The 21,021-nt window shown below is 40.3% G+C and overlaps 1 protein-coding gene across 2 annotated transcripts in view; it reads left to right on the top strand.

Moving 5' to 3' along the window:
- Positions 1 to 21,021, top strand: part of NALCN (sodium leak channel, non-selective) — a gene marked incomplete at both ends in the record, with an annotated part of 232,005 nt that overhangs the window by 190,189 nt on the left and 20,795 nt on the right. For both annotated transcript variants that reach the window (XM_084271507.1, XM_084271508.1), the window contains 12 exons: positions 8,087 to 8,188; positions 8,625 to 8,694; positions 9,900 to 9,991; positions 10,167 to 10,289; positions 13,048 to 13,104; positions 13,504 to 13,624; positions 13,719 to 13,850; positions 15,665 to 15,832; positions 16,983 to 17,087; positions 17,920 to 18,026; positions 19,791 to 19,911; positions 19,996 to 20,094. In XM_084271507.1, coding sequence (XP_084127633.1) covers positions 8,087 to 8,188; positions 8,625 to 8,694; positions 9,900 to 9,991; positions 10,167 to 10,289; positions 13,048 to 13,104; positions 13,504 to 13,624; positions 13,719 to 13,850; positions 15,665 to 15,832; positions 16,983 to 17,087; positions 17,920 to 18,026; positions 19,791 to 19,911; positions 19,996 to 20,094 — 1,297 coding nt within the window. The remainder of the gene's footprint in view (positions 1 to 8,086; positions 8,189 to 8,624; positions 8,695 to 9,899; positions 9,992 to 10,166; positions 10,290 to 13,047; positions 13,105 to 13,503; positions 13,625 to 13,718; positions 13,851 to 15,664; positions 15,833 to 16,982; positions 17,088 to 17,919; positions 18,027 to 19,790; positions 19,912 to 19,995; positions 20,095 to 21,021) is intronic.

The raw sequence follows: 21,021 nt of genomic DNA on the forward strand, positions 1-21,021 counted from the left end.
CTTTCCTTTAGCAGTTATAACCACTTCTAGCAAATTTAATTCCTCCTGCATATTTTCAGTGTTTTCCACTTTTCTCTCTTTCTATCTCACTTTGAGCACTGCTTTTCTTCTTAAGAGCATATTTTATGTCTCTGTTTCACCTGACCCTCATTCCTTGTGGGATCATTTTCTAAGAATGGGTGTCTCATCCTTTGTTAGTCCTCCTGGCTTTCTGAAGTAGAGAGGGTGGAGAAGGTCCTGTCAAAATGTTGTGTATAAACCAGTCCATTCACTCCAGTGCCAAGGGTAAGTTGTAAGTAGCACAGAATGATGGAGAGACTGAGCAAATTAAAAGTAGTCTCATGTAGTCCAAAATATAATCGAAGTATCAGTAGTGCAGAATATGGTTCTGGTTTCTATTAGACCATTCTTCAGAGAACAGTTGAGGTTGGAAGGGAACTCTGGAGGTCACCTGGTCCAGCCTCTCTGCTCAAACAGGGTCACCCAAAGCCAGTTGCCCAAAGACAGTTTTTGAGTATCTTCAAGGGTGGAGACTCCACAACAACTCTGGACAACCTGCACAAGTGCTCAGTCACCCTCACATAAGGGTTTATACCAGTATTTTTTAACATACAAGGAAAGACTTATAAGTGCTCCGGTCTGCTGGTAAAAAAATAAATCAAACTCACCAAAATCACAAAAATGATTATATTATAAAATACATATTTTGACAGTATGGGAAACTAACATTTTTAAATGGGCAGCTTTTTATTTGCTTTTCATTACAGCTGTTGCTATAGTCAAACCATAACCTGATGCTAGAGGCCTGCAATAGGATTTCCACTGGTTTAGACAAGATTTCTCTAGTGCATTTACTGGTCCTGAGGGAATAATATAGTTCATGCTTAAGTGGAACTTTCCCTTTCATAAACAGCTAATTGACTGAAGTGCATTTATCTTATGTTCGAAACTGAGACTGCCATGAATGCATCTTGGGGGAAAAAAATGTTTGAATTAACTATCCAGTTTTACTGATTTGCTAATATGCTAAAGGAGAAGTCAGACTGTGTTTACACAAGTATTTCTGCAGAATACAGTGGGGTTTCTTTCCTGAATATTACAGTAAGCAAGAAATGAGCTCCTCTGTGCTTCTAGAAAAGTTATAAAGTTAATCTCTGAATAAATTCTCTCTGAACACTGATAAACCACTTCTCATAAGAGAATGAGCAACCATTTTTGTTGTTTTATTTTTAATCATAGGAACATAGGCATATTGGTCAGACAGGAACTTTGGAAGCCATGCTGTCCAGCTGCCCACTTCAAGTAGGACTATTGCTAATCCTGGGTTAAATCAGCTTTTTTGCATCTTTCACCTGCACGGCATTGCCCTACCCTTGAGAAAAGGTTTTCCTCATGCCCACTATGAACCCTTCAAGCTACAGTTTCTGGCCATTGCTCACTGCTCTCTCATCTCACAGTAACAAGAGTTTAGCTCCATGCTTTAACCTCCTCTTCACCAAAGTAAAAAAAACAGCTCTCAAGTCTCCCTGGAGGTCACATGGAAGCTACTGACTGCTTGTACCTGCTCCTGGTGTTTCAGCATCCCTTTTGAAGTACACAAATGTGTGTCCCAGGTGCAGCCTCTCCAGCTCTGAGTAGAGGAGTGATAATAACTTCCCTCAATCTGCTGGCTACTTTTCTCCTTAATATAATAATCAGCTTGCCTTATTGATGTCAAGAACATTTTAATCCTGTTACCAGCCCGGTAACTCCTCCCATGCAAGCCCAGTGCACAATGCCACTCCCAGATCTTTGTCCTCAGCCAGACATTCCACAGCCTGCAATGATGCATGAAGCTACTCTGCACCAGGTGTGAAATGCTGCAAATTTCCTTGTCCAACTTCCTGAAGCTTCTGTTGACTCAATCCCCAAGTTAATCGTGGTTCTTCTGGTTTAATGCTGTACTGTTCAATGTTTCATACTGGCTTTTTTTTTTGCTTGTTCACATAGCCAGTTGTTTCATCTCGGTGACGAAAGGTTTCAGTGTTTATGGGAGTAAAGGCCAAGAAGGCAGATACCATTATGGCAGTTTGCTACAGACCACCTAGGATGAAGAGGTAGATGAAATATTCTGTAAGCAGGACTTCAGCTTCCCGGATGTCTGCTGGAAATGCATGACAGCAGAGAGGAAACAGTCTTATGAGGTTCCTGGAGTGTGTGGAAGATAATTTCCTGACACCACTGGTGAGTGAGCAACTAGGGAAGGCACCCCACTGGACCAGTTGTTTGCAAATAGAGAAGGACTTGTGGGTGATGTGGTGGCTGGAAGCCATCTTGGGCATAGTGATCAGGCAATTACAGTTTTTGATTCTTGGAGAGGTAAGGAGGGGCAGCAGCAGAACTGCTGCCTTGAACTGAAAGACACAATGGAGGTCACATAATCTGAGGGGAAATGGACACACAAAGTCTATGAGGCTGGATGAGTTCCACCCAGGATTACTGACAGAGCTGGCAGAAGTGCTCAGCAATCCTTTTTCCATCATTTATCAGCAGTCCTGGCTAATCAGAACAGTCCCAGTTAACTGAAAGTTACCAAGTTCATCTACAGGAAAGGTCAGGAGGATGCAGGGAACTACAGACCTCTCAGTCTGACCTTGGTGCGGGGGAAGGTTTTGAAGCAGATCACGTTGAGTGTCATCTTATGGCACACAGAGGAAAACCAGGTGATGAGGTCTGGTCAGCATGGTTTTATGTAAGGCTTATGTCCTGCTTGACTAACCTGATCTCCTCCTATGACAAGGAGACCTACTTAGTGGAAAGGCTGTGAACGTTGTCTACCTGGAATTTAGCAATGGATGGGACAGATACATGATTCGCTGGGCTAAAAACTGTCTGGATGTCTGGGCCCAAAGAGTGGTGGTGAATAGAGTTAAATCCATTTGGCAGCTGGGCTCAGTACTGGACCCAGTTCTCTTTTCTGGACAAGGGGATGGAGTACACCCTCAGTAAGTTTGCAGATGACACCGAGTTGGGTGGGAGTGTTGATCTGCCGGAGGGTAGGAAGGTTCTACAGAGGGACGTGGACAGGCTGGATTGATGAGCCGAGACCAATGGTATGAGGTTCAAAAAGGCTCAAGGCCAGGTCACAGCAACCTCATGCATTGCTACAGGCTTGGGGAAGAGAAAGCTGGAAAGCTGCCTTTCGGAAAGGGACTGGGGGGGAATTGGTCAACAACCAGCTGAATATGAGCCAGCAGTGTGCCCAAGTGACCCGGAAAACCAACAGCATCCTGGCTTGTATCAGGAATAGTATGGCCAGCAGGAGTAGGGAAGTAATTGTACTCAACGCTGGTGAGGCCATATCTCAAGTACTATATACATTTTTGGGCCCCTCTGACAAGAAAGACTTGAGTTGCTGGAGCATGTCTAAAGAGTAATGAAGCTGGTGTAGAAAGCAGGCAAGTCTAGAAAATAAGTCATATGAGGAGTGGCTGGGACAACTTAGGGTCTTTAGTCTGGAGAAGAGGAAGCTGAGAGGACACCAAAGAGGTTGTAGTGAGGTGGATGTTGGTCTCTTCTCCCAAGTAACAAGTCATAGGATGAGAGGAAAGGGTTTCAAATTGTGCCAGGGAAGGCTTAGATTTGGTATTAGGAAAAATTCCTTCAACAACAGGTTTATCAAGTGCTGGAACAGGCTGCCCAGGGATGTGATTTCGTCACCATCCCTGGAGGTATTTAAAAGACATGTAGATGGGGTGCTCTAGGGACATGGTTTAGTGGTGAATACAGCAGTGTTAGGTTAACAGTTGGACTTGACGATCTTAAAGGTCTTTTCCAAACTAAATGATTCTGATTCCACAATTCAATTGAAGGCATGACTTTGTACTCCTTTATTAGAAATTTGCCTGCTTTGAGTAACTATCAGTTCTAAATAATTTACAAGTTTCTCTGTATATATTTCATGTTTTCTCTCCTAAGAGTTTGATTTCTTTCTTCATAAATGTGAGGTTTTGATAACCATGCATTTCTGAGCACAGGTATTATAGTCAAGCTCAGTTGATGATTGTTGTTATCAGGAGCAAAATCCACACCTTCTTAAATCTCCACAAGCATATGAAGCTACTGGATTTCACCTGCCTCCTGCAAAGATAACCAGAAAGAAATACTGGAATGCACATATCCGTTAGTAAGAAGTTACTCTGGTTTACAGGTTTTGTGTCAAGTGACCACCGTGCTATATATCACTGTAAAGCATTATTGTGAAGGAGAGTTAGTAGGCTGTGGAGTCTCAAACACTGCAGGTATGGAAAAAGAAGTTAGACAAGCATCAGCCCAGAAGTCACCATGAATCTTATTTTGTTACATTTGACCATATATTCCAAGTTAGATGGAAGTGTAATGAGAGCACAGAAAGACTCGTTAGGGATGGAGAGTCATGGTGAAAGCAGTGCTGGATGAGGCTGATAGTTGAGTGTTCTACTGAGGTGAAGCACGCTGCGAAGATCTCAGTGCAAGCATGTTTCAGGGAGAACAGGAACAAAAGTACATAGTAATATGTGGAGTTGCTGCAGTTATTGCTAAAGTATTCACTCATTAAAACAATACAGAAACCCAACAAATCAGTGTTATACTCGAATGGAAGAAGATGAGTAAACACTTGTTGTGGAAGGGGACGCCTCCCTAAAAAGTCTAAGCTTGAGCCACATGCACACCCTCTGCAAGAGACCTCAGGTATAGTATTTTTAAGTATTGATCAAATCATTAAACAATTTACATTAGATCCAAGAATGCTACTTAAACACTCTGTTCACTACTTATTTTTCAGGGATTGCAGTAAGTGAAATAGTTTAGAGGACTTCAAAAGTTCGAACCGTGTAATTGTTTGCAGGTAATGAAAACTATGTGCTATCCCAATATCGTATTTTTCTGTATGGTCTTCACCTTAGCCTGGCTTTCTGATAACCTAGCAAATCCCATTTTCTTTTTTCAGGATATTTTATTGCATTTGTGCTTATCAAGGCAAATTTGAAGCATTTAGTTTTCAGCTGCTGAACTATGTTCAGAGTTCTGCACAGTACAAAGTCCAGAAGCTTGATGTGTTTCTTGTTTCATACCTCCTCACTCCTACACAAGTGAACATGAACCCATCTAATATTTCATAGAGGAGGTATAGAAAGATAGAAAGGACAATTTTAGCTTTAAAAAAGCTAATTTTCATGGCATTATTCAAAATTCAAAAGATTCTGACCTGCTACAGTTACTTGAAGATGTATCAAGTCAAACATTTTTTTTACTCCATTTTCCAAACCACCTAGGACTAAAATTTTAACACTTTGGCACAGTAATTGTCCCAAGTGTGGGATTCACCTCCAGACTACCAGATCTGCCTGTAAGCTAAGTGATGACCTCTATCATCTAGTTGACAGAGGTTTAGTCTACAGAGGCCATGGAGCCCAATGAGATCTTTAGCTGACTGCTTTGTCTTTAGATACCCACGTTAAGATTACTTGAACAGTTTCCAGACATCATTAATTAAATTAGTTGACCAAGTATTCAATGAAGTTCTCCACATAATGGACATCTAGTAATGTCTGAGATGCCTGAGGATGGTGGGTAATACAGAAATTTGTAGGGGACCTGTACCCTGCTGGAGCAGCAGCTGGAAGCAAGGCAAAATGCTCCAGGCCATGGCAGGTGGCACTGGCCACCTCTGTACAACGAATGTAATTGAATTCTACATCTCCACTGATTGTGAGGGAAGCCTGGACATGTGGATTACGTGAGAGTAGCACCTAAGTGAAGCTGTCTACAATAAGAAAACTAACCCTATTGTGGACTTTGAAATTGACAGCTATGCAATTCTGGAAGGTTCCTGGCACCTGTCTTCTTTTTGAAATGTCCCCAAAGATCCCCAACTCTAAGTCTCTAAACAGGTGAAAAACATCCAGATCCTGAGTCAAAAGAATAACAAAGTGTGCCTTTTACTAGGAGTTGATACGAGGAAGATTAAGGCAATAATTCCCATCAAGTGGAGAATGCTGGGAGAGAGGCTTGCAAGAGTAGCCACAGCCTTTTTAGCACAGCACCTTTTGCTCTGAAAATACAAAAGGTTTCTTTGCACTTACTTGATAAAAATTTCTGATCTCGGTGCTATACAACTGGCTTTTCATTATTTCCCTGTTAACTTCAGTAGGAGCTGCAGGGCTGCCAGAGTTACTCAAAATGAGGCAATGGGTATAAATTGCAAGTACAGAATTAGGGATCTGACTTAGGCAGAGATCATAGATAATCCTAACAGTCTTTCCACTGGTGTTACACTTTATGCATGCCCATTCCATATAGTATATGAGTAAGTATATTTTATTACTCCATTAATAATCAAATAAGCCATCTTGTTCATTGGCCAGGTAAAGAATTTATTGTTCAAGCATTTAATGTTCTCTTTTATTATGGACACTAAGAGTTTATGGAACTTGGTTTTCAAGTAAGCTCTGTATAATGACATGGAAAGTTTATGTGCAAGTCATTTTTTGATGTCAAGAAAATAATTTCTAACTGTTACAAGCAGAGCATAATAATTTATATTTACAGGGAAAAAATAAAATAAGTTACCCCTTTTGTCACAGCAGGAAGCCTTTATAGAGAAGTTGGACCCCAGAACTGTCCATTGTCTCGGCTGTGAAAAAAATAGAGTGTCATTTTAATGGAGTGGGGGAGAATCTATTTCTAGAATATTTTTTCCACCAAGAAAATTGCACAGGGATTCAAGCAATATCTCTGTTTTCTTCTGACAGTGTTATGTAGTACCGTCCTGCACAATATTATGCTGAAAATCCCTTGGTATTAAAATGCTCATGGTCTGGCTAAGGTGAGCTGTGTTTTACAAGACACACAGTGCTTTTCTTAAATGGCACGATGCTTCAGTTCAGTGTAGTGTAACCTAATGCCTTCTACAACAAGTGCAGCACAATGCATTTTTCTAGCACGCTGGTGTGATTGGCAGGGATGACACTGGCAAGCATTCTAAGCTTCTCATTTTATTTCCAGGTCTCACTTTGGATCCCTACTCCTGTCTCTGTTTTCAGATCCAACAAGAAGGAGTAATAGTGGAGAAGAGTGAAAAACGAAGTCGCAGTGGGGAAAGAATATACCTGGGACACCTTTTGTCAGGAAGCATGATCATCCCATGCTGTCAAGCATAGCATTTATCTCAGCCTTACAGTAGACAGGAGAAAGGAGTGGTTACTCCAGTAATGTTCTAAAAAATATGGAGATTCTGTTCATTAAAAAGTATGAAATATTACCAGCTGGGTCTTGCATTTCTCTGAGTGATTGCATAATACAAAATGAGCAATAAGTTGTGCCTTGTGTAAACTTAAAATTGCAGCATTCCTGGAAAGATAAACTATTTTTCCAATCTTGAAATTCCAGCAAATACTCATTTCTGCCAAAATGTGTAAAATGCATTTGCCAAAATTCAGCAAAAGCAAAACGAAACAAATGAGAAAACAAGTGGAAAAACCCCACAGAACCAGATGCTGCAAGTTCAGTACATTCCCAGAGAGCAGATATTTCATGTTACAGGATATCAGCAACATGCAGCTTTTCGTCTAAAGCCATGTATGGTCTACATATCTGTATAGAAGAATACTCAAGGATATGCTGTAAGTCTTGAGTATGTGCATCAGTATTTTGCAAAATACAGCCCTGAAAGACAGTTGTCCTAAAGTGACAGCTATACTTGAGTGGTTCCCTTCTTCATTGCTGACAAACTGGTTTTACCCATGATTACTGCATTGCTTGACCATTTTCACACTTCTTGAAGACTTGAGGGACCATAAATTATACACAAAACTGAAAAAATCTCAAAGATGGCCCTTGCTAAAGCATGGAGAAGCTTCGTCAGATGACTGGTTATGTTGCAGAGTGGGGACCATTGACTTCAAAACATGTTTTCATGTAACATCCGTTTTTGTTTTATTGTTACTGTCTGTTAAGCTGCGCACTTGCCTCCCAGAAAGTCAGGCTGGCTTTTCTGAATGTGTTATCTCAGAAATTATCATTTTTACTGAAAACCCTGTGTCATCGTCATTATCTTCCTTTGTAGGGCCTGCACCAGGCAACGCATGCTGAGTGGATCCTTTGAGGGGCAGCCTGCAAAGGAAAGGTCAATACTTAGTGTCCAGCATCATATACGACAAGAACGCAGGTAAACATGGACAGCAAGGATGGTTTAAAAATACTCTTAAAATAAAAGTGATGGAAAGAATTAAATTTGAGCAATACCTAAAGTGAAAAACTGGAATTACTTACTTGCACAAAGAACTGAATTCTACTTTCTTCATTGTAACCATAATGAAATTCATTGTACTGTATAAATGGAAAAAATGCCTTTTTATTTCAAATGCCATTTCCTTCACCGACTACAAAGCTATCAATTTAAAGATCAGAAGGGAAGAAATTAGCTTATGTTAGGCTGGATTGAAAACAATTGAAGAACATATAAGCTTTTGATGTGAGCGAGAGAAAAATGATAAGGATTTGAGATATTGGGTGGCTAGAGAGCAGTGCTTTGTAATGGCCATCCTATAAAGGTCAAAATTTCATCTGGAGATACATCGTTAAATTGATTATGATTGTTTCAGGTCACTGAGACATGGTTCCAACAGCCAGAGAATCAGCAGAGGAAAATCTCTTGAAACCTTGACTCAAGATGTAAGTCCTCATAGAAATGAGGGTTTCAATTTGAGAATATAAGAACTAAATGTATGTACTATCTAATAAATGCTTGTGTAAGGCTAATGTCTACCTGTAAGTCATAAAACAAGTAGTGAAATTGCTTTAGAACTATGCGCAAAATAATCGGCGTGATTATTCCAGTGATAGACTTGCTGGTTTTGCAGCACTTGCTGAGATAAGTTCACTGATACTACATTAGGAAAATGACAGTTGCTACTCAGGACACCACAAAAAGCCTTACTCTGGAATTACACGAATCACCCAGGCTGGTGAAAGAGCACTTCAAAATTTCCAGCAGAAGTTTAACAGTGTTTTTCAAACACAAGAGGAAAGGACAAAGACTAAAAGGGAGAAGAGTAATCATGGATTTCACTGTGCTGTAGTTTCATGCAGTTAAATGCATCTCCACGTCTGCAAATCCATAGTGATATTTTGTTGATCTCTGACTCTGAAAATTCAGGGGGCAATATTAGTCTCTCCATTTTCAAACTGTGATAGTCATTTTCTACATGTGCTTCGTACTTTAAAACAGCTGCATAAGAAGTAATTCAGGAATTTTTCTGCCCTGTGGTAGAAAGAAACTGTAGGTTACTAATGTTTTAAAGAAAATACAGCTTTGTTTGTGCCCAGTAGTAAGGGTAACACCCAGCATTACCCCTCCAGGAGTGCTCTGAAGAGTCACTTAACTCAATAGTAATACTGATTGTACCCTCTACTGGCTGAGCTCCGGCCACCATTCTCTCTCCCTCTCCTCTCTCCCTGTCCTCCGTAGTCACTAACTGTTCTGCACAACTTGCTACATGAGGCAGGCTTGAGAAAGTGAAAGGCTGTCTAAAGCCTTTTCTTGCCCACTCTTTGCCCTTAGGAGCTTTGATGGTATTCATTCACACTCAGAGAGACTGGCTGAGCTTACAGAACCTTTGATTTTAAAGTTAAAAGTTGCATTGGATGGGACTTTGTGCATGAAATTAAAACTGAAATTAACCTTGATGAAAATAAGCAGCCTTGTGCTGTAGATAGAAAATACTGTACAGCATGCGTGACTGAGTCAATGTGCAGTGCATTTGGAAAGATTTTTCATTTGAATCTTCCTATGTAAAACACCATATCTTGCTTTCATCTGACATGTTAAAAAACAGCAATCCACACACCTCATTTAAAAGGAATCGTTTTGCTTCTAGCACTCCAACACAGTGAGATACAGAAATGCGCAGAGAGAAGACAGTGAGATAAAGATGATCCAAGAAAAAAAAGAACAAGCCGAAATGAAGAGGTATTTACAAATCAAAAGTCTCGAGTGCACACTTTTCTGTCTTAGGTACTCTCAGTATGAAGTAAAAGGTACTGAGAGCCATGGTAAAAAAAAAAAAAAGAATGAAGTTTAAGGGATGGGTTTTTTTCCAGGCATAAGGCATGTGGCTTAATCAATTATCTCTGTGTTTGGAAAGGAAAGTGCAAGAGGAGGAGCTGCGAGAGAATCACCCCTATTTCGATAAACCGCTGTTCATAGTTGGCCGTGAGCACAGGTTCAGGAACTTCTGCCGAGTGGTGGTACGAGCTCGCTTCAACGCGTAAGTTCATCCCATGTCAACAGCTGGGTCAGGCAAGCATTGGTCTCCACGTCCACAGGAATCTGGGGCTCACTTCAGTTTCGAAAGGGAAACTGCCTGTAAGGTCGTGGCTACATGAGATGCTCTCTTGTTCTCAGTCAGTTGCCCATGGGAGTCTCGCCCTGGGAGGAAAACAAGCCTTAGACTGCTGCGTAAGGGCAGACATGTTTGAGCAGTTTGCAGTGCTGAGATGGGACGAGACCGTGGGGAAACTGCAAGCGTGAAATGAGAGGGTAACATTCTATACCCCCACTTTTAGATTTTGGGGAATCAGCTTGCTATCCCTGTCCTATTATTCCTCAGTGGAAGGTAGGAAGTTTTTATCACAGAATCACAGAATCATAGGAGTTGGAAGGGACCTCCAGAGATCATCAGGTCCAACCCCCCTGCCAAAGCAAGTTCCCTAGGACAGATCGTACAGGTAGGCATCCAGACAGGTCTTACAGTTCTTGAATATCTCCAGAGAAGGAGACTTCACAACCCCCTGGGTAGCCTGTGCCAGGGCTCTGTCACCCTCACTTGGAAAAAGTTCTTCAGCATATTGGTATGGAACTTCCTATGTTCTGACTTGAGGCCATTGCCCCTTGTCCTGTCCCCACAGACCACTGAAAAGAGGCTGGCCATTTCCCCCTGTACCCCACACATGAGATATTTATAAACATTAATAAGATCCCCTCTCAGCCTTCTTTACTCAAAGCTGAACAGCCCCAGTTCATTCAGCTTTTCCTCGTAGGGGAGATGCTCCAGTCCTTTAATCATCTTTGTAGCCCTTATGTACCAACAGTTACTCAGAGAATAGAAACAGGTGAGAAGAAATGAACACCATTGTGCTCACCCGATGGCTTCTTAGCCCAGAATTGGAGACCCAGATCAAGGTGGGGAGGTGTTCAGCTGTGGGACACAAAAGGAGAAAAGCTGAGATCAGGTAAAAACCAGTAAGACTCAGTAACCAAACTGTAGGTATATGCAAGCGTGGCAGATACAGACCTATGTACAAGCAACTTGATATAAAATCATCTTACAGCTGTGCTTTTAAACCTGTGTCTATGGCTGGCACCCTAATTTTAGAAGGTTGATGCATGTCACTTTACCAACAGACAGCGTAAGACAGAAGACAGCTCAAGGTTGTGAGCCTGGCACTTGGAAGACCTAGTTTCAGCACCTGCTTTACTATTGATTTGTTGTGTGCCCTTCAACAAATTACTTCTATGCAGAACAGGAAGGTTAAATACCCATACTTAAGTGTTCTGCCATCTATGGAGAAGTGAGGTGCCTACTTTTCTATGCAACTGCTAACTTGATTGCAGTTCAGTGGTCCATGAAGCAGTTACAAATTAAACCAGCAAAACAAAACACACAAACATGCATTCCCATCTACTTGTCAAATGCATGTCTGTCCTCTTAGCATTGTGGACTGCCCAAGGGTGACAGGATACTTATATTATCAACAGTTTAATTAAAATGTTTGCAATTAGAATAGTAAACTGATTTTGTTAAACAGTCTTTTTGTTTTTTTCATTTATTTGAATTCTACCTACTCATTGTCCCACCCAGCTCACCACGTAACATGTTCTGCAGATCTTTTTCAGGCTGATAGGGTACATATTTTATTCTGGTAAAAATGGCTGAGGAATACCACAATATATGATGTGAGGAAGTGCTATGAGCTTAAGAAGACACACAAGTCAATGGGTTAAGTGGGAACGTATCAAGCACAGTGTATTCTGTATACTGCCTGGTGTATGTGGGTGAACCTGGCCTGTGGAAGACGCTTCTTGTTCTCTTTGCACGCGTCTTGCGCTCTTGTGATTCACAGCCGTGAAATCTCTTCTGGTGGTAATGCCTCAGGTGAGGTCAGTCCATTTTTCACTTGAAGCTCAGCGAGGAAGTGATGGCAATTTCACATCCCAGTGGCTACAGCACTCATATGGGATATAGACTACCTCAGTGCAGATCCTGTCTCAGCGTGATTTGCTACAAGGATTTGAAAAATAGGTAAAAAGGTGCCTCTAACCACTGGTGCAAGAGAGGCTTCTTGGATAGGATTCTTTTAGTTTCTCCTGATGAAGCCATTCTGCTTTGCATAAAAAGCCTAAGTAATCACTCAGGCAAGAACTTGTGTCACCTAGACATGTCCATATTACTTACAGAGTGGTTCTCACTCTCTCTGGCTGCTTAATGGGTGTTTGGATATGGTAGGTGAAGCACAGCAATTTCATAGGAAAATTCAGGTATGGAGAATCTAGAAATGTTCATCAGGAAATGATTGAAGAAGTAATAAAACAAATAGGGCTTGTGGAAGAATTTTTTATGTGTGTTAACTGAAGATATGGTCCAGGAGGTTTTGAAGTAAAAAGAAAGAACTCCAGAGGAAGCACTTTGGAACATGAAGTTTGACTTCAGGTTATCTGCTCCAACCTCCCCCCTGCCCCAGCAAAATACAAAATTAAGTCCTTATTTACAAAAGCAAGGCCCCAAAAAGTACCAGTTTGATAGATCATTAGAGAATTACAGGTAGGCCATGAATTACAGTGATACTCGCCTTGTTGATAATAAAACTAAAATTAAGTGAAACTTACACAGGCATTTAAAATTAAGCCAAGATAAAATGTAGCCTTGATTTTCGATATAAATTACTTTGAGTTGATGGATGCATAGTATAATTATAATGCTGACTAAAATAAAATGTAAATGACTGTATCTTTTCTTCTTTTTATAGTTCTAAAACAGATCCTGTTACTGGAGCTGTGAAAAATACCAAATACCATCAGCTTTAGTAAGCACTGCAAAAGTAACTTTGCTTGGTCGCATAAGCCTGCAGCATAAGTGTATGAGCACACACATGCATGTATGGGTATATGTGTGCATGCACATGTACAGTTCTTTTTCTTTCCCCCCAAAAAAAAGGTTTTTCTTTCCATAGAGTTTGGGGAGGAGGATGAATAGGAAGAGGATAGATATATATTTTTTTTTCTTTTAAATCATATTTGTCTTCCTCACTTGCATGTAACTTTCCTAGTTTTACTATGCATTTCTGAAATGCTGAAATCTCTGCCACTCCTCAGCTTTAATTTGTTTTTCATAGGAAAGGACTTAACTGTGGTGTAGACGCAGCACAAGTGACACACCACTCTTGATATTTCTACGATGGTTAATCCTTATGTATTGCTTGCAGTGACTTGCTGGGCTTGGTTACTTACCTGGACTGGGTCATGATCATTGTTACTATATGCTCCTGCATCTCCATGATGTTCGAATCCCCCTTTAGAAGAGTTATGCATGCTCCGACACTCCAGGTACTGTCACTGAGTCATTTAATGAGGCACAGACACCTTGGTTTTCTCCACTGCCTGTTTCTAAATGGTGACTGTTCTCTGCTTTGGTTTTCAGATTGCTGAATATGTTTTTGTAATATTCATGAGCATTGAGCTTAATCTGAAGATTATGGCAGATGGCTTATTTTTTACACCAACAGCTGTCATTAGGGACTTTGGAGGAGTTATGGACATATTTATATATCTTGTAAGTTTCTATGTTCATGAAGGGTTCTATAGTGTTCTTAATTTTGGTATCTTTGGGTATATAAATGTTTAGCAGTGTTAAAAAGTTTGGCTCTGCACCCTGCTGCAAATTCAGTAGTGCAATTTGTGTACAGACACCAGTGTTTTCATGTACAGTCCTGTCAGGTATGTGTACAAATACCTTTTCATACATCTAAAATTACACTGACATGTGATAACCACCTGGCAATTTAATGTAGGGCTATTGTGTGTCCCTTTTAAATTGTCTATTTGCTGATATGTTTGAAGTATCAGATCTGATTTCGTTCCAGAGTAAGCTGAGATCTCTGACCTTAGTTGAACATTTTTATGCAGGGGAATCTTTATTTTATCTATTTCTTAGCCATTCATTGCTTCCTCTCCTCCAGACAGCTCTGCTGCTTTACAGAAGGCATTTGAAAAGCTTCTACCCTTTGACAGAAGGGCACATCCTTGTTGCTGGCATTGCTATAGCAGAAAGAAAGCAAAGCAGCATCTTTCTATATTCCATAACTATCAGTAGTGGTTGTCTGGGAAAAGAAAAAAACCCAAAACTGTTCTACTGTTGCCTTTGTCCCCAGAAACTTCCCCTATTCCATTCAAACATGAGAGAAGGGGTCCGTTTCCTCTTCACATATGACAATAAACCCCACAGAATGTGTCAGAAACAGTGCTCAGTATAATGCAGTATGAAATACTTTCTAACTGAAGAAATTACTAAGGAAAAATGGCTTTGATGGATTTAGATTAAATCTTTCAGAGATTAATCCACCAGACAGATGTGCTGCATAAAATTTGTCACGATCAATTTGTATCAAAGGTTCCTTTGTTAGCATAAATAAAAATATGCACAGTTATACAGAATTCCTCCCCTAGTATGCATAACCAGTATGTGTGCAGATTTCTTGTAATCTCTCTGAATCCCTCTGCTCATCCAAAAGAAAATTAAGGTAGTGTAGCTTGGCTATGCCAAGTGAGCCTTTGGTGGTCTTAGAAGAATATGAAAGCAAGTTGGAAGCACTGGCAAATCTTTTTGTTTTGGTCAGCTGTCTTCTACCACTTGTTTTTAACAAATTGTATAATCTTTTAAATCATATTGGTGATATCAGCTTGATCCTCTATTTTTTGCACGCTTAGTGACACTTTGTAACACTCTCACCTCTGTCCCCCTATTATAAATGCTTTTTTTAAAATAATGAGTAATTAACAGACTTCATAATCAATAACCATCTGTCAGAGAGGGTTCAGGCTACAAGACACAACTATGCTGCTTAAAAACACTTTAAAATGCGTAATATCCATGTGATAAAACCACACAGTGACAAAACTACTTTTGTCTGCAATAAACTGGTGGGAAAACCTGGCAGAGAAACTGTTCTCGGACTTCCCTGGTGTGGATATCTCTGTTTCAGGGTAGAATGTCTGCTTGAAATGAGAAGGGGGGAGAGACGTGATGCTGCCTGTTCCAGGAATGTATTTCATGTCCCTGCTCTGAATCAGACAATTTGATTCCTTCGTTTGGAACTGTTCCATCTGCTGGAAAGAATAAAATAGGTTTTGAGTCAAAGGGGAAGACAGAAGCTGAGGCTGATGCCTATTAGTTAGGACAGTCAGCCAGGGCACAGGAGACCCAAGTCCTTTTTCTAAATTAGGCTTTTTTTATTTTTCTTTTGCCTTAATCTTCCCTTTAATTTTAAGGAAGAGAAGTGTTTTATTGATCTTCTGTGCTGTGTCTGTGTCAAGTAAGACATTGTGGGCCTAATTCTTCTTTGCCTTTTCCTGCCCTCTCTCCTCAAGGTGAGCTTGATATTCCTGTGCTGGATGCCACAGAACGTCCCTGCCAAGTCCGGGGCTCAGCTCCTAATGGTGCTCCGCTGCCTCCGACCTCTTCGAATTTTCAAACTGGTCCCTCAGATGAGGAAAGTGGTGCGAGAGCTCTTTAGTGGCTTTAAGGAGATCTTTTTGGTACGTGCCAGCTATTTTGTTGTTAAAAAAGAAGATGTGAGAGTGATAAGATACCATTTTTCCATAATGTTTATGTTTTCTCATGTTTTATCCTTCGTTGTGTACTAACTTTTCATGGTAGCTGTCACTGCAGATGACCACAGAACAGACTGAAAATTAGGAATATAAGTAACTCATTTAAATTTATTCTGAATAAAGCTGCTGTAATAATACTTTTATTATTATGTAACTCATTCAGCATATACTTGGCCATAATTACATAGGAGGGCTACTGAAATAAAATCTACCTGTTATTCACAGTTCTAGCTGGGGAAGGAAAACGAGAAGTAGGGGAACGGCAGCTCTGCAAGAACTGGGTTTCCGAGCTGAAGGTCTCTACCTCCAGATTTTTTGAGAGATAATACAGTCTTCACAGATCTGGATCTCATTGTTATCACGCTGTTGTCATTATCATGATCATGATTTTGCACTTACAGTAATAACAACAATAATGGAGTCAATGATTGCTTGATCAGAACCTGATCTACTGTCGTGGGCCCCTACTGTGATATTTGCCAGCCTAAACAACTAACATTTTACTCCTCAGCAGAATGCTGCGTTAGGTCAGGTTGTTAGAAAAAGTTAACCTGCAAAATATTTGCAGACAATAGCAGAGCAAGGACAAGAAGTATAGAGCTACTTGGCATTTCACAGATACTGTATTCTATTCAAGGTATTTACATCATCATTTGCTCATGCATATCTTTATTGTAGCTATCCTGGAATTAAATATCTAACAGTGACTTGCTGAGATGAATTAGTAAAGCCTGATTCAGCAAAACAGAAGCAGCACATATTTAAGTCATTGATGAGTTGTCTTTAAAGGAAATGGCAATTCTTATCCATAGAGGGTTTATCCAGGTGGTGCACTGAGTGCAGGAAAGCTTTGATCCTTATCTGCAATTCTTAGGTGCTATGTTAGTAATAATAACACTAATAATAATCAGCACCTGGTTACTGGATCTGAACCTAAAGTAAGATGTCTGTCATGAAAGCCGTATCCCCGGGTTTCTGCAGCAAAACAATCCTCCCTGCAGTTGGTGGAAGGATCTGACCCCTTTTTTCAAGTCTGCAGGAAGAGAGCTTGACAAGTCTAACTTCATCTTTACAGGTTTCTATTCTTTTGCTGACATTAATGCTTGTTTTCGCAAGCTTTGGAGTGCAGCTGTTTGCTGGAAAACTGGCTAAGTGCAATGATCCTCACATCATCTCTAGGGTAAGAACTGCTTTTCTGCTACAAAATAACAGTATGCTGTGCCATTTCTGCCTGCTGGGGAAAGCGAGTGGGGCAATCAGAGCTATCATATGAGAGATGGGAGATCTTGGGCACTTTTTTGTTTAGAAGCAGGGTGATGGAGGGACAAAGATGGTAAAGGAGTGAGTGAATGAGGGGATGGATTGATTTTCATTTAAAATAATAAATCAAGCCCAAGTATTTGGGGACTGACTGAAAAAGCTGTGAAATTCATGACATATTATCTGCAAAGGACTGGACATCACATGACATTAACCACAGAAGATGACACCTTTACACTCCTAGGTCAGCAGCTAAAAACCAGGTCAGGCTGATAGAGGTCCGAGGTGCTGGGAGTGCTCTGTACATTAAATGGAGAAAGTTACACGTTTCTTACTTCATTTGGTGAAATATCATCATCACCTCAAGAGAGCAATGATCTTTAGGAAAGAGGTGGAAGGCTAGATGGGGCTTTGAGCAACCTGGTCTAGGGGAGGGTGTCCCTGCCCATAGCAGGGGGGCTGGAACTAGATGGTCTTCGAGGTCTCTTCTAACCTAAGCCATTCTATGGTCGATAGTGTTGCAAAATGAAAAGCACTCTCTGTCCTGGATGGAGAATGGTTCTTAGAATCCTTCCCAAAATGCATCTTCCATTTGCGTAGAGATCCATGACTGTTAATCCCAGACCTGTCAATAACCCTTCGTTTCCATTTACATTGCTTCCCCTTCTTAGCAAGCGTGCTGTCTGTACTGGCGTTTTGACATCTCTCACAGGGCATTATTTAACTCCAGGCTCTGGTTTATTTCACTTTAGGAAGACTGTCATGGCATCTTCAGAATAAATGTAAGTGTTTCCAAAAATCTCAATTTGAAGTTAAGACCCGGAGAGAAAAAACCTGGATTTTGGGTGCCACGAGTCTGGTGAGTTGCTGCACATTGGCCTGACTTTCTTCAGAACCTCGGCTTTTCATGTAGAAAATGATAGAAATGATGGAGGGGTTTTATTGTAAGTCAGTCAAATGATATTAAGGGTAAAGGTTCTGGTGTGTTTATTACAAAGCCAGATATGTGAAACTTAACCAGCTGTTCTATGCTTAAAGCAGAAAGGAAAAAAAATACCTGTAGGTACTGAACCAAGGTAGGAATTAGATGTTGTTATTATTATTACAGTGGGAATTATTGACTTGAACCAAGATTATCACTTGATTGTTCTTTAGTACTGTTATGAAGAGCTATACATCAACAGAATTTTTGAATACATAGAAAAAGATCGGAAGAAATTGAAATCAACCTGTCTACAGCTACCAACAAAAAAAATGAGCAAGTCATGCCTAAAACCAGCTTTTCTCTTTTCTGCCCATCAGCCATGCCAGCTAGCAGCTTCTTTCTGTTTCCAGTGTAGGGAATCATTGTGGTCTCTCTGGTGCAATACTGCAGTAAAAAATATTTAAGAGCTAATGTTATGTTTGTGATTAGTATTCTGTTAAAGTCCATTTAATATTTCCAACACCTGAACAGGCAAAAAAATCCTCTTTTTAATTGTTTACATTTTTAAGTTGGTTGGCATTTTGCAAAATCAGCTTAACAGCCACAATTATTTTAATTGGCTGGGTGCGTGGATAAAAAATGTACCAGCAGTGGTTAGATTCAGAGCCATCTTACACTAATGAAATAATATGCTGTGATTTGAGCAGTCAGTGAAACTCTGACATCTGCAGAAGTCTTTGTTTCTGTATGCTTCAGATAAATTCTTCCTCAAGTAAGCAAATTCAATCCTCTTCAGCTTGATCCAGAAATAAGCAAAAACCATCTTAATCAGCATAACTGTAAACTTTGGGGAATGTTTTGCTATTGCAGAAGAATGTTTTACCTCAAGGACATTTCTACCACCTGTTGATTATGTCAGGCCAGATTTTCAAAAGCCAAATGTCAGTATAAGGACCGTGTTTAAAAGAAATACCTACATCTGAGAACCCTCTTTTTCACTGAATGGTTGGGTTTTTCAGAAGCACCAAACACTTAATAATTCTTCTGGAATGCAACTATTTGCCTTATAAATTGTTGAAAATTAATCAGGCTCCTTGGATTATCTGTCCCAGACTGCAGAGACAGAGCAGTAGCCCAAAGAGGGAGCTTTTAATTTTCAGCTGGAAACATCATCTTGAATTTCAGCTGATACAGAAGGTCAAAGGATGTGGTATAGGAAAGCCAAGAAATTTTATATCCTCTCAGTAAGTTTCACTTTATCAGTTCCTGATGATAATTAAATAAGGAACAGCATTTTTTAAACAATCTCACTGACTTTGGCACCTGTGTCATTTATGTGGGTTTGAAGCTGGTCTCCTTCAGGTAAATTTATTTTAGAATCTGGCTGATGACATCAGATCCGTTTTTTCTGGAATGCCACATTTTGCTTATTTCATTGACAAAAGCAAGAAAATGCAGCAAAGTTACAAGCTTTATTACTGTGCATTTGATTCTGAACAAGAAAATAAAACATACATAGGGATCAAAATTCGTTGCTGTTGTTTTCCTGTTCTTGAGACAGACCTTTGAATTATATATCAGAGGCTTTCACACCAACTTTACAAGGTATTTAAATGTTAGCTAGGCTATGAAGAATCAAGGTAACAAATAGAGCAAATTTATTGCTGAAGTTACACTTGTTTGTGTGCTGCATTTTAGGGCAAATCCTCGGAATTTTAATTTTGACAACGTGGGGAATGCAATGCTGGCACTATTTGAAGTTCTTTCATTAAAAGGCTGGGTGGAAGTCAGAGATGTTATTATTCATCGCGTTGGGCCGGTAAGGAAACACATCAGAGTCTTTGAATTCTACAACAAACACTTTGATTTGTTTTCACTGCTAATCTGATTTTTGGCTATTCAGATCCACGGAATCTACATTCATGTTTTTGTATTCCTTGGCTGCATGATTGGGCTGACCCTCTTCGTTGGAGTTGTCATCGCTAACTTCAATGAAAACAAGGTACTGAAATGAAGTCAAATGAAACAAGTAATGAAACAATGAAAACAAGCAGGTGATTACATGTAACAGTGGCTCTGTAAGAAACCTGACAATGATATGACAATGTCTGTGTTACCTGGTAAGACTGCCTTTAAGACTGCCTCACCAATCTTACATTTTGCAAGCCTGCAAGTATGGCTTCAGATACACCCGGTCCATGTTAGCTACAGAACTCGAGCCTGGGATGATGGCAATCACCCATCACACACTCTTTCAAAGCTGACTGTGTTTATTTACAATGCAGCCTTGTTGCCAGATGGAGATTGAACCTAAATCACAATGTATATACAGATGCTCTGCATTCTGCTGTTTCAGTTTCACGTAGGCGTACGTGCAGTGGCAGGTAAAAAGATGTGTTTGTTATACTTGCGCTGGTTACAACCAAGGTGTCTCATTAAAGCCCTACAATTGGGGTATTTCAGATCTGAAGTAAAGCTGTGTGGCTTTTTCCTAGAAAACAGCACAGTACATTCTAAAATTAATTGCCTATCACTCAAAAAAAAAGTGCCTGGTGTTCAAAGAAAAAAAAAATGCAGCTCACAGGAGCTTTGGAGATTACCCTGGAAAGTAGAAAACCTGTCCCCAGGTGAATTGTTACAGAGCAGCTCGTGTGTAGAGCTGTTAAAGATACCATCCTCTGGGTGGGACTGCCGCATGCACACTGCATGCACAGCCCTCAATCTGACTTTCCTTTCTCCTGTGGAGCCCCCGTGGCACCAAGACATAATTATTAATTTTTTTTTTTCATCTTTCAGTTCAAAGTCCAAAAATAATGAGACATCTATGTTGCAGCTAGCTAGAGTGATATTTTTATCACTCCTGGCACAGGAGGGAAAGGATGATTGTGCACTCTGGGGCTGGGAGATACAAGACAACCTGGTGTGCTAG

The sequence above is a fragment of the Gallinula chloropus genome (genome assembly GCF_964237585.1).
Source record: "Gallinula chloropus genome assembly, chromosome: 1".
NCBI lineage: Eukaryota > Metazoa > Chordata > Aves > Gruiformes > Rallidae > Gallinula > Gallinula chloropus.